The 13454-nt window shown below is 39.9% G+C and overlaps 1 protein-coding gene and 1 long non-coding RNA gene across 2 annotated transcripts in view; one reads left to right on the top strand and one right to left on the bottom strand.

Annotated features, from left to right (window-relative positions):
* The window catches only part of LOC149749953 (uncharacterized), a 32770-nt gene extending 27474 nt beyond the window's left edge, over positions 1–5296 (top strand). The window contains exon 3 of the long non-coding RNA XR_016391920.1: positions 1–5296. This exon is cut by the window's left edge and continues 23383 nt beyond it. This is a non-coding gene — a long non-coding RNA (uncharacterized LOC149749953).
* MALRD1 (MAM and LDL receptor class A domain containing 1) overlaps positions 1–13454 on the bottom strand; it is a 587465-nt gene that overhangs the window by 17894 nt on the left and 556117 nt on the right. Inside the window, exons 38-39 of the mRNA XM_089906459.1 lie at positions 12383–12462; positions 12194–12290 (exon numbers count right to left, since the gene is read on the bottom strand). Of these exons, the coding sequence (XP_089762585.1) occupies positions 12194–12290; positions 12383–12462 (177 nt within the window). The remainder of the gene's footprint in view (positions 1–12193; positions 12291–12382; positions 12463–13454) is intronic.

Raw genomic sequence — 13454 nt, forward strand, 5'->3', positions numbered from 1 at the left:
TAAATCCTTCTTCAATTTCCCCACCATATTATTTACACCTTTGAAAGAGACTTGGCCTCTCTTTTACCTGTGTTTCTCCAGACCTTTGTAGGAAGCAACTGCATGTGTTTCATATATGCTTGTTGAAGAATTGACATTATTTGCTTTTCTATATGCTGTCTCCACCAGAGTGTAAATTATCATTTACTTCTCTATTCCCAGCGACTAGCACAGTGCCCAGCACATAACAGATGCTTAATAAATGTTTGCCAACAAGTACATAAATGAATCGCTGAGAGTTTCTGATATATGTGTTTCTTTTTACAAAGACAAAAATAAGCTGGTCTTTCAAGTTCTCTTGTCATTCTGTCCTTTGATTCATTAGTGAACTAGAAATTCCAACACAGTAAACAGATTGTTGAACTTGTAAGAGTGTCCCTAAGGATGCTTTTAAGGAGAAATTGTGTGAAACATAATTTGAAAGCAGAAAAGAGTCTGTCAGGAGGACGGCAAAGCAGTTAGTGAAGAAAAATTATGAAGCTGATCCCATCTTCGCCTCTTTGAAATTCCCTACCCTCTAGTAACATTAATAAAGAACAACGTTTAGAATTCTGATTCTCCAGCAAAAGGAACTAAATGTATTTGCTACATGCCATAGCAGAGCTAAATGATTTGCTAACAGCACACACCTCACTTTTCTTTACTGTCTCCTGTCCTTCCTCATTTAAACAGGTTACCTCTTTCAAGGAGCCAACTCTGATTTCCTACAACACATTCTTCTACTCTGATTGCGTGGATATGAGGAAACACATGCAACATTGAAATATTTCAGGACTGAAATGCTGTCTTCCTGCTAATGTAAGATTTATAGTGAACAGAGAGAAGACGCTGAAAAGGACCTTGAATCCTGCCCTGGGGACTATTTCTGCCAAACAGTCACCTGTATTAAAATGGCAAAATAGCTATCTTCAGATCACGTAATTAGAATATGGGGCTATTATACAGTAAAGTGCTCTTTATAGTTTTTACACAGAATTTATTTCTTAGACTATTTGGAGTCTGTATCCAATGACAATAGATTTGAAACAACTTGGGAGAGTTTGCAGTGACAACACACACACGTACACACCAACGAAGCTTGCGTTATTCCAGACTTATATTCCTGACACATCGCATGTAAGCTGATTTCGCATAGTCAAATAATATCATAAACGACCAGGGAACTGGTTATTTAAAGAGCTACTACTTATTTAGTAAAAACAGCAAATCATTTTGAAATTCATGTGAAATTTCTAATTTTGTTCATTTGATAAATATGAATATTACTTTAAGAGTTAATCTATGTACTCATGAAAGAAAGTAGAATGAGAGTAATAATATCCTTATAAATAAAACTGGTAATTAGATTACCAGTTAGATTGACTAGATTAGATTGTCAGATGCCAGGGTGAAATCTGTCACACACACAGATATTCAAATTAAATGGTACAGTGTGAGGACGATATTGAGAGGAGTGAATATCATCACTTTTTAAAGTAAATTGAATTTCCTGCCTCCCTGACATGCCCAGGTGTTTTGATGCTCAGTTTCTTCCATACATTATGAATGTTCATACTTGTAGGTTTTTGGTATTCTCTAATGTCCTTCATGAATATTCTAGGATGTAAGCTTCTGACTATGGGCTGATTTTGTAGCCCATCATGGACCCCGATAATGATTTTGCTAAGGGTCATACAGGTAGGGCTCATTTGGAATTCCTTTATTTGCTTTCAGCTTCTATAGAATGGCACGAAGGTCAATCGAGTTAGGCTGAAATTCTTCAAGAATACCGAACAATGATATCCTAACTTTAAGAGTCATCTGTGAGTTTTATAGTAGGAATAAATCCTGGAGCATTGAGGCCAAGTAAAATATTTCTTGGAATATAAAATGTTCATTTGGGCTCAACCATCCTACTGGAAACAGGCTGAGACGTTTGATTTAACAGATATTTACTACGATGAATTTCTAAGGAATATCAATATAAATAGGACAAGGACCCTACCACTAAGAGGCTCACAATCTGTTATGGGATATCTCAAACCAAAAGTCAATGTGACAAGGGAAAAACAAGGCTGAGAACAAAGCGCTTTGGAAGCTCAGAGGTAGGAGTGCTTACTTTTTGTCCAACATGACCTGGGAAAATTCGCAGATGACACAACTTCTGTGGTTAGCCTTTGTGAAAGTTTTCCCTTTTTAGGTTTTATTCTTATGGCAAAGGAAGAAGTAAACCTAGCATTTCTGAAAATTTGTTCTATCTTCCTTTGACCAACAAGTTCTTCTTGGCCATTAGAGTCTGGAAAGATGGCAGATGGCATCACGCATTCAATGTCTTGGGCATAATCAGCCCATAGAGCCTGAATTCCAAGACTTGATGTATTACTGCAAATCTACAGATCCTAGCCATCCTATTTTTCATCTGCCCTACATGTTACTTATGAAATGCACACTGTGTGTTAGGCAAGGAGCAGAGTAAACAGACACTGATGTCTCTGCTTCCCAGAGATTTTATCAGTGGATAGAATTATAACTGAGTCCCAGATATCGCTGTTTTTAACCATCAGTCAGCTGCGTGGTCAAGACCACCATACAGAAAGATTTGCCAAGTGCCTGGTTTAATATCGTAAGTTAGATACTTTAAAAAATTTTAAAAATAGGCATTAACTCTCTCAGGGAATTGTAATGCAAAGATAAAGGTAGGGGCTTCCCTGGTGGCGCAGTGGTTGAGAGTCTGCCTGCCGATGCAGGGGACACGGGTTCGTGCCCCGGTCCGGGAAGATCCCCCATGCCGCGGAGCGGCTGGTCTTGTGAGCCACGGCCGCTGGGCCTGCACTTCCGGAGCCTGTGCTCCACAACGGGAGAGGCCACGGCAGTGAGAGGCCCGTGTACCACACACAAAAAATAAATAAATAAAGGTAGGATACTACTCAGTCAGATAAAAGGCACCCTAATAGCTGAAAGGCTTAATGCAGTTACATCACAACCAGGGAATACTCAGGGCCCAAAAGACCAAACTTTAAAGTCTATTTAAAGATAAGTAAATAAATAAAAAGAATAGTAAACATAATATGTAGTCATGCCCTAAATTGTGGAGGTGGCCTATATACATGACAGACATTTGGGAAAAATTTAGTTCAACTTCCTCATTTTATAAGAAAATACAGAATATCAAAATAGTTTTCTTCCCTGTTGCCCAGCCTGTTTTTCTTCCTGGATTTTTGGATTTCTGTTAGTGGCATTACCAACTGTGCAGCTGCCTAGATATAACATCCTCGGGTCAACTTTGACCCCTGTTTTTTCCTCACGTCCTATGTTGGGTCAGTCACCGCTGCTCAAGTTCAACGTCTCACTGTCTCTCGTCTAACCTGTCAAACAGGCTTCTGTCCTCTAGACGGCAGGTCGCTTCTTAATCTTTTCCTCACCTGTTCTCATGGTCTGCATTCTCTCTTTAACCACAGATATGACCTTGTCATTCTTCTTCCATTCTTAAAACACTTCCCTGGCTTGCATCAGTTAAGGCCCTAGCAGGAAATAGCCGACATACTCAAACCAGGAAATCTGAGGAGTGTTTGATCAAGGGACAGTTTGCAAAGGTTTGGCCGGGATATAAAGAAACCAGTAGCAATGGTGCAGTAGGCTGGGCCAATGACATCATGCCTGTTACCACCCTAGCCTGGAAGGAGGCAGACTGAGAAGGGTACAGCTGTGGAATGCATAGGGGCTCCTCATGGACCTGTCACTGCCAGCAGTCAGCTGGAACCATGCTGCAGACAGGAGCCAGGGTTATGAATACCCAGCCCCGTCTCTCTTTCCTCCCTCAAGGTGCTCCACTTTGGCCAAACATATGAATTCAGATGAATATAAATTCAGCCCGTTAATGCAGTGCATAGAGGTCAGGTCTCCAGATCCACCTTCTACCCTCTTCATCCTGTTTGGTGAAGAAGTGTAGGGGGTGGACTTGGGGGGACAGACAGAAGATAGCCAGCACTTAGCCCAATTTTAAAAAATAAGTTGAAATCTCCTTAAAATAGGCATTCAAAACTTTTAACCACCTGTCTACCGTATACTCTTCTAAGTGTAATCTAATTAGTTCTCCCACCCCCATTCTATAGCTATGTCAGTCAATTTGAAAACCATAAGTTTCCACATTCTATTTTCAGGAACCCTCTTTCTTCATCTCTGCCTGGCTTCTCCATCCTTCAAGTCTTTATACGATTGCTACCTTCCCTGTGCAGTCCTCTTCATCCATCTGAATTGCTGGCTCCCCAGAATATATCACCTCTACGTGGTATGCCAAGGCTTGCCCCGGTGCACTACTCACTCCACTGTGAATAAGAGGAGCTCTGACTTCACGAAATTCCCGGCCACAGGGTAGGGAATGGGACTCTTCCGAGAGGAGCAGAGATGTGACCAGTTTGGGACAAAACTCTTTTTCCTTTGAGGCCTCTTTTATGGGCCTGTTCTACCATTTCAGGATAAAACAAACAAACAAAGGTGAGGATGAAGGGAAAAGTATAAAAGAACAGGCTGCATAAGATTCTTATTGAAAAAAAAAAGAGAGAAGAAAAAGAAGGAGGAGGAAGAGGAGAAATCATCATTATCACACATGGTCCAATCCCATTTGTAAGGGGAAGATTTCAAAACCCTGCTCTCCATTTGGCTTTTCTAGCTCAAAGTAAACATTTAGCAGGGTTTGGCGGAGCATGGCCAATGTTTGCACAAAGGACTGAGACTGAGGAGTTCGATTCGTGGATCTTAACAGCTGTACTTCTTGAGGGCAAATGCACATATGGAGAGAGCAAAGGTTCGCAAGCGTTACGAGATGACCTTGGTCATTGCCGCTAGTGGAATTCCAGTTTGCCAAGACTAAGTATTCATTTCAGGGACCAAGGACAGGCTCACTGGTGACATTCTAGCTGCAAGAGCAGCTGAATGCCTTGAGGCATAGAGTAAGTAAGGTTTTGATTTTGACTAAGAATAAATGCCCATCGCTGGGCCCAGGTTAGGTCTATGCCAGGATCTCACACTGGAAGAGAAGTAAAACTTCTGCCTCCAAAGAGCCACATTATCATACAGGGTGTCAGCAGTGGGAAAGGGTCTGGGAGAAAGAATAATATTATAGAGATAGATATTTTATTTGGAAGTCAGGGCCACTTATTCATAAATCTCAAACAAGAACATCTGTAATCCCCATGGGCAGCTGGTATAGCTTTTGGGATCCTAAAAACCTTCTTTCTTATCAGAAATATAAACAACAATCTTTTTTTTTTTTTTTTTTGGGGGGGGGGGTACGTGGGCCTCTCACCGTTGTGGCCTCTCCCGTTGCGGAGCACAGGCTCCGGACGCGCAGTCTCAGCGGCCATGGCTCACGGGCCCAGCCTCTCCGCGGCATGTGGGATCTTCCCAGACCGGGGCACGAACCCGTGTCCCCTGCATCGGCAGGTGGACTCTCAACCACTGCGCCACCAGGGAAGCCCCAATAGTCCACTATTTATTTGTATCCTTTAATCTAGATTTCTAGGTGTAGGCTGGATTGTCATATTTACTTTGTACGAGCCGCAAACAGCTCTAGAAGGCTGCTACATTTGTTGCTTCCTCTAAAGTGTCATGAGTAAAAATTTGGTGGATTTTGGACCATGGGGACAGGTGTAGTGGATACCTTTCAGAGACCTTTCATGATGACACCCCCCCCCCACAGCAGCCATGTTTGCACTATTGATCCTGCCCCACAGCTCACCCACAGTTGATTTGACCAGAAATGGGATCTTGACCCAAGTGGGCTAATGAGAGGGTGACCCTTTGGAATACGGAATACGGAGACGCAAAAACGAAGATACAGCCTCCCCACGGGTCTGGGGACGTAATGAGTAACAAACACCCATTCTCTAGTCAACGCCTTTTTGTTATATAGACAGAGAGCAAAGGAAGTGTGTTTTCAGAGACAGAACCACCAAGAGTGAAGCAAAAAGCAGCAGAGATGAGAGGCGATGAAGAACACTGCCGGGTCCAGGCCTTCCTGAGGTCTGATCTCTTTATTCCCACCCTTGTGCTCTGGAAGACATGTGCATTGTTACACTAAGTTCTTTATTTCGATTAAGGTGCTTGAGCTGCTTTCTTCCCCTGCAATCAGAGTGTCCTCACTAATACATTCAATGGCAAGTAGCTAACAGAAAGGTCAGAGAATGTATAATAAAATCCAGGAACTGCATCTCTCAAAACAACTTTCAGAGTCTTGTTGCTGGGCTTAGCATTGTCTGAGCGTGCAGTGCTCCATCCTGTGTTTTTAAGAAATTAATACAAAAATGTTTCTTTCAAGTCACTGAAGGGCCTCTTATGCTACAGATTCTTTTCATAAAATCCAATGAAAAATCTTAAGGTTAAGGTTTATTTAGAGAGGATGATGAATTTCCTGCTTACATAAATTCCTGCCTATCTCAAAGTTTTGGTATTATTTTCAAGGTGAGTCACTGTTATCATTTAGCCATCTCTTGGCCAAGCATTCTAACTTGCTTTAGGGCTTAAAAGATTTCATGCAAAAAGACATTTTTTAAAAGTTAATGTGCAACATTTTAATTTAAAAGTAATTAGTAGACACGAGCAATGTTTTTGGTGATGGTCAGAAGTATGGATAATGTTCGATAAAGTATAGATAGCCTTAAATGGGCGTGTATTGGGTATCAGTTATTCATACAATGCTAGAAACTGGGGATGTAAAGATACGAACTGGTTAATATGGAAATAGTTTAGTAGTAACACTACATAATGGAGCTATAACTGTCTTCTTTAGGATAACATTCTGACAACTCAGTGACTAACCCTGAAGGGATGCCAGGATATTTTTGCTTAGTATCGAAAATACATCAGTTTGTATAGCTCTGCCAGGCAGAGGGTATGAAAAGCCATGCACTTTGGGGAAATGGTGAGACTTTTTCCAAGGGTGGGTGTATGTGGAGGGGGCAGATGGTGGAAAATTAAACTCGGTGCAGTGGTCTTTGAACCCTGCCACTTGAGTTTTCCCTAAAATAATTTAGAAAAATATGCATCTCCTTTTACATTTTCACGTTAATGTCTACAATTTTTATGATAAGTTTAGTGGCTGCAAAGAATATAATTTCTGAAATATTTTATATTGAGTTCTTTAAAATTATGGAATTTGCCTACCATCTCATCTAAATGACAAAGCCAGTCCTGCTAACTATCCAATCAACCAAATCAAACTTAATTTTCAGAAAAAGACTGACTTCATTGTTAAACTCAGATGCATATGTTAAAATGTGTCCCAGGGAATCTAAAAGAAAATGGTACAAATGGACTTCTTTAGAAAACAGAAAGAGACTCACAGACATAGAAAATAAACCAAAGGGGAAAGGGTGGGGGGAAGGGATAAATTAGGAGTTTGGGATTAACAGATACACACTACTGTATATAAAATACTGTACTGTACCACTGCACTACTGTATGGTGCAGGGAACTATATTTGCTACCTTGTAAAAACCTGTAATGGAAACTAATCTGAAAAAGAATACATGTAATATACACATATAACTGCATCACTTTGCTGTAGACAGAAACTAACACAACGTTGTAAAACAATATACCTCAATTGAAAACAGAATCATGATTTCAAATTCTAAGTGGGAAAGGAGAGAAAGAGGAAGAGAGACAGAGAAAGATTGGGAAACTGAGAAGATAAATTTGGCAAAGATTTATCTCCAGTTCCCCTTTCCATATTGCTTATCTCAAATCTCTTTTGCTACAGGAATCTCTTTTCTAAGTTTCAGGATAAGTGTAAGGTAATGAGGACATCTGGGAAAGAAGAAACAGGAGAGGCAATGCCCTGGGGCCAAATGCACCCTTCTTAGAAGAGAATCTATGAAGTTTGAGCATCTGTAAATTGACTCCCTTGAAACTATTTGTGCCACAAATCCTTGGGAAGTGTCTGAGGCCTCAGGGTAAGCCTCCCCCAATCCAAAGGACTGGCAGAGGGATCGTGGTAGCTCTGGGTTGGGTCTTCCCCACCTTTGGGCCGAGGCAGGTCCAAAGTAGGAGCTTCCTCACTGTGGCCTCTGGGGCAGGGTGTGCAGTGAACAATTCAGGAGATCACTTACAAGAGAAATACAAATATCACTGTCTTGAGTGATATTTGTTTGGGGCAGTTATAGGGAATAAAACCACTGTCTTTAGATTTTGGAAATCAGAAGAGAAGGTACTAGTGAGAGAGAAGAGGACAGGGCAGTAAGTCAGCAGTGAGGAGTAAAGGGGAAGTGAAGGTGTAAAATTACAGAAGAATGACAGAAATGGAGGAGAGAAAGGAGAGGTGGCTCTGTCAGGCTGGGCTGTGGTGCCACCAATGTCTGCCTGAGAGGTCTCTCCATAGCCCTGACAGTACAGGCTGTCCAATAGGAATCTGAAGGTGTGAAATTTTGGGTTGTTTCTGAGGACTCCCACTGGTTGGGTTAATATGACAACTTATTTATATACTGCAATGATTAATTTTATATGTCTACTTGGCTAGGCTATGGAGCTCAGTTGTTTTCTCAAACACTAGTCTAGATGTTGCTGAGAAGGAATTTGCAGATGTGATTAGCATTTACAGTCAGCAAACTTTATGCAGATTACCCTCCATAATGGGGGTGGGCCTCGTTCACTTATTTGAAGGCTCTATGAGGAAAGACTGAGATTTCTTGAAGAAGAAAGACTTCTGCCTCAAGACGGCAGCAGAAAATCCTACCTGTGTTTCCAGTCGGATAGCTTGTCTGGCAGACTTTGGACTCAAGCCTGCACCATCAAGCCTTACTTGAATTTCCACTGCAAGTTTCATGCTTGCCAGTCCCCACAATTACAGGAGCAAATTCCTTGAAATAAATCCCTCTCTCTTAACATATTACATTATTAATTTTCTTATTAATACAATTAAAATATTGATTATTTCATTAATATTAATAAATATAATTTATGTAACTGATATTACATAATGTAATATATGAATATCTAATTCTTTATATAGAGATATATGTTAATTTGAGATATCTTTATATATTATATATTATATACTGATATATTTAAACATGATAAGACAATATAGCAATATAACAATAGTTATATAATAATTACCAATGTATTAATGATATATATTGTATAATATATTACGTTTATACATTAAATATATATTATGTATTTGATATTTAAAGATATATATATACACAGAGAGAAAGAGAGAAACAATAGGATATCTAACTAGCTAGCTATCTTTCTATCTATCTATCTATCTATCTATCTATCTTATCTTTCTGTTTCTCTGGAGAACGCTGACTAATACATGTATTTCCTAGCACAAAACCAGCATTTCACTTAGTAGCTTTGTTTCTGTCTTTCCCCACTACGTTAAGTCCAGACTGATTTTCATTCATATTTGTATCCAAATTGTCTGACATATTTTAGGCACATAAGAAACAACCAAAGAATTAATAGGGGACTTCCCTGGGGGCGCAGTGGTTAAGAATCCGCCTGCTAATGCAGGGGACACGGGTTCAATCCTTGGTCCTGGAAGATCCCATGTGCCTTGGCGCAACTAAGCCCAGTGTGCCACAACTACTGAGCCTGCTCTCTAGAGCCCGTGGGTCACAACTACTGAGCCCACACACAGCAACTACTGAAGCCCGTGCATTCTAGGGCCTGTGCTCCACAACAAGAGAAGCCACCGCAATGAGAAGCCCACACACCACAACAAAGAGTAGCCACTGCTCACCACAACTAGAGAAAACCCACGTGCAGCAATGAAGACCCAATGCAGCCAAAAATAAATTAAAAAAAGAATTAATAGTTGGGTAAGATCTTCTTAATAGTAATGGATTAAAATGTCGTATGTGTTTTTCTAACAAACATTATCATTTTATAATAAATTTGCCTTAATTGATGATATCAAGATTGGTGTCTGCTAATTAACATGATTGCAGACTGGGCATCTGAGGAGAATTCAAGGGGGAGGCGCATACAAGTTGGCACCAATGAAAATGCAGTTATCCAGTGCTCTATGACACAGAGATTTGCAGCAAATCTAAATCTCTGACCACAAACTCAGGTGTGCAAGAGATGATTCATTTAAAGGAGGCAAGAACATACGATGGAGAAAAAACAGCCTCTTCAATAAGTGGTGCTGGGAAAACTGGACAGCTACATGTAAAAGAATGAAATTAGAACACTCCCTAACACCATACACAAAAATAAACTCAAAATGGATTAAAGACCTAAATGTTAGGCCAGACACTGTAAAACTCTTAGAGGAAAACACAGGAAAAACACTCTTTGACATAAGCCACAGCAAGATCTTTTTTGACCCACCTCCTAGAGTAATGGAAATAAAAACAAAAATAAACAAATGGGACCTAATGAAACTTCAAAGCTTTTGCACAGAAAAGGAAACCATAAACAAGATGAAAAGACAACCCTCAGAATGGGAGAAAATATTTGCAAATGAAACAATGGACAAAGGATTAATCTCCAAAATATACAAAGAGCTCATGGAGCTCAATATCAAAAAAACAATTCAATTAAAAAATGGGCGGAAGACCTAAATAGACATTTCACCAAAGAAGACATGCAGATGGCCAACATGCACATGAAAAGATGCTCAACATCACTAATTATTAGAGAAATGCAAATCAAAACTACAATGAGGTATCACCTCACACCAGTCAGAACGGCCATTATCAAAAAATCTAGAAACCATAAATACTGGAAAGGGTGGGGTGAGAAAGGAACCCTCCTGCACTGTTGGTGGGAATGTAAATTGACACAACGACTATGGAGAACAGTATGGAGGTTCCTTAAACAACTAAAAATAGAACTACCATATGACCCAGCCATCCCACTACTGGGCATATACCCTGAGAAAACCATAATTCAAAAAGGGTCATGTACCACAATGTTCATTGCAGGACTATTTCCAATAGCCAGGACATGGAAGCAACCTAAGTGTCCATCGACAGATGAATTGATAAAGAAGATGTGGCACATATATACAATGGAATATTACTCAGCCATAAAAAGAAACGAAATTGAGTTATTTGTAGCGAGGTGGATGGACCTAGAGTCTGCAATACAGAGTGAAGTAAGTCAGTAGGAGAAAAACAAATACCGTATGCTAACACATATATATGGAATCTAAAAAAAAAAAAAAGAAAAAAAATGGTACTGATGAACCTAGGGGCAGGACAGGAATAAAGATGCAGATGTAGAGAATGGACTTGAGGACACAGGGAAGGGGAAGGGTAAGCTGGGATGAAGTGAGGGAGTGGCATTTACATATATACACTACCAAATGTAAAATAGCTAGCTAGTGGAAAGCAGCCGCATAGCACAGGGAGTCAGCTCGGTGCTTTGCAATGACCTAGAGACGTGGGATAGGGAGGGTGGGAGGGAGGCTCGAGAGGGAGGGGATATGGGGGTATATGTATGCATATGGCTGATTCATTTTGTTGTACAACAGAAACTAACACAGTATTGTGAAGCAGTTATACTCCAATAAAGATCCATTAAAATATTTCATTAAATCTTATTCTGAGCCCTTACCTTGTTCAGTTTATGGGAAAGTCAATCGCTTTCATTATTGGGGTGATGTGTTTCCCACACAGGTGATGGGAAGATGGGTATTGGGTAGGAAGCCCCAGGGTCCTGAAGGGCACTGTAGGTTGTGAGGTCTTAGTTATGCATGAGCCCAGCCCACAGAGGTCCTCCAGCTGCAGCAGCTCTTGGCCTCTGTTCTGTATGTTGCCTAGAACATGGGAGTCTTGGTCTGGAACACTGGTGCTTAGAGCCAGCCTCCCTAAGCAAGTCAAGAAAGGATCCCTTTGGCAGTTCTGCTGCCTTCCCCGGGCACTACCAGAAAGTGGGACCTCCAGCGCCTCATGCCTTTTTAATTTGGGGAGAATGTCAGATTCTGTTTTCTGGTGTCATCAAAAATGTTCCTAACAGAATTGGAAAAGTAAACTTAATGCTTTTTATTTAAAACAAGAGTGATTATCATTAAGTAGCTCTTGCTTTCTACTCAGAAAAATAAATCCATAAAGTATGGAAAACTAAAGTTGCCAGTATGTAATATGGGCTGAAAGGAAAATATAGCAAATGAAATGTTTCAGAAAATCGGTCTGCCACAGCAATCAAAGGCATCACTTACCTTACTGGTACTTTTCTCTTGGCAAGAAAACACAAGACCGCTACTGTTATATGAGTCGTCAGGAAAGCTAATCCAATACCCAGGAGGGTCCATATATCTGCAATTTCAAACCAATGAAAAATGTAAATATTCAGTGAAAAATATTAGAGACTCCAAAACTCAAGTGACTATGGGCACAATGTAACCTACTGTTCTGAGTGTCCGTGAAATCAGCAATGGGAGGGTTAACCTTGACATGGCAACGATTTCCCTTCCATCCTTGTCCACATCTGGAAATGAGATAAAATGTAATAGTTGGCAAAAAAGGAAGTGGAAACATATGTTAGCGGTATTGTCATGGGATAAAATGATGAATGTCAATAAACAATGAGATACCAGGAATGTGGGTGACTTTGATACGAAACCAAAAATGGTAAACCAAAGCAAAAAGATAATTAAATTGTATTCTTTTCACATTATTGTGTAAGATGATTTTTTAAAAATATTTATTCCCTTCTTAACTTTATCTGTAAGGTGGGGACTTGATTTCTTTATCTATAAGGTGAGAGCAAGGCTAATTTCTTGCTTTCAAAAATTGACTTCACTTTTCACCAGTGTCCAATATTACTTTACTTTTTCATTTGTCTCAAACTCAAAAGCTACACATTTTTCAACAGTGAATGGATTTCAGTTCTTTCAGATACCAATAGAGAATATTCAAATTATAGATTAACATAAGTATAAATCAGAGAGTATTTTTATTTCTCGTTACAAGGGGATGATCCTTCAAGTTCATGGATTTGGAATCAGGTTAAGGATCAAATTGGATATACCATCAGTCCTAGAGGATTTCACTACCTCTGCTATGTTTAGCGACATACGTGATGAAACTTGTAACACTAGGGACATGTCCTCTGTTACGGATGGCCTTCAGAAAGTTCAGAATTGGAGACTAGTTTGTGCCTCAAAGGGAGACGAGGTTTATTTCTAAGCAGTGAATGTGCCAGAATTTCTCTGGTGGAATGTGTTTGCATATGAGTGTGAAAGCTTAGGTATACATTCTTGTCTACCAGAAATAACAGGATACAAGTTAACAAGGGTTTGGTTGAATTTCCTGCCAAATTCATGGTACATGCTGTAAAATAGGATTAAAAACTAGCTTTTGAATGTGTGTGCTTAAAAGTGGTGTGTTAGAAGCAATGCTTCTTCAGCACACAGTTAATATTTTTTTTTCTCAGTCTCTCTTTTGAATTTGAAAATCTGAATGACCAATAGCAATTTC

The sequence above is a fragment of the Delphinapterus leucas genome, chromosome 2 (assembly GCF_059928025.1).
Source record: "Delphinapterus leucas isolate spDelLeu-1000000601 "Yukka" chromosome 2, BTC_Dleu_Yukka2, whole genome shotgun sequence".
Classification (NCBI taxonomy): Eukaryota; Metazoa; Chordata; class Mammalia; order Artiodactyla; family Monodontidae; genus Delphinapterus; species Delphinapterus leucas.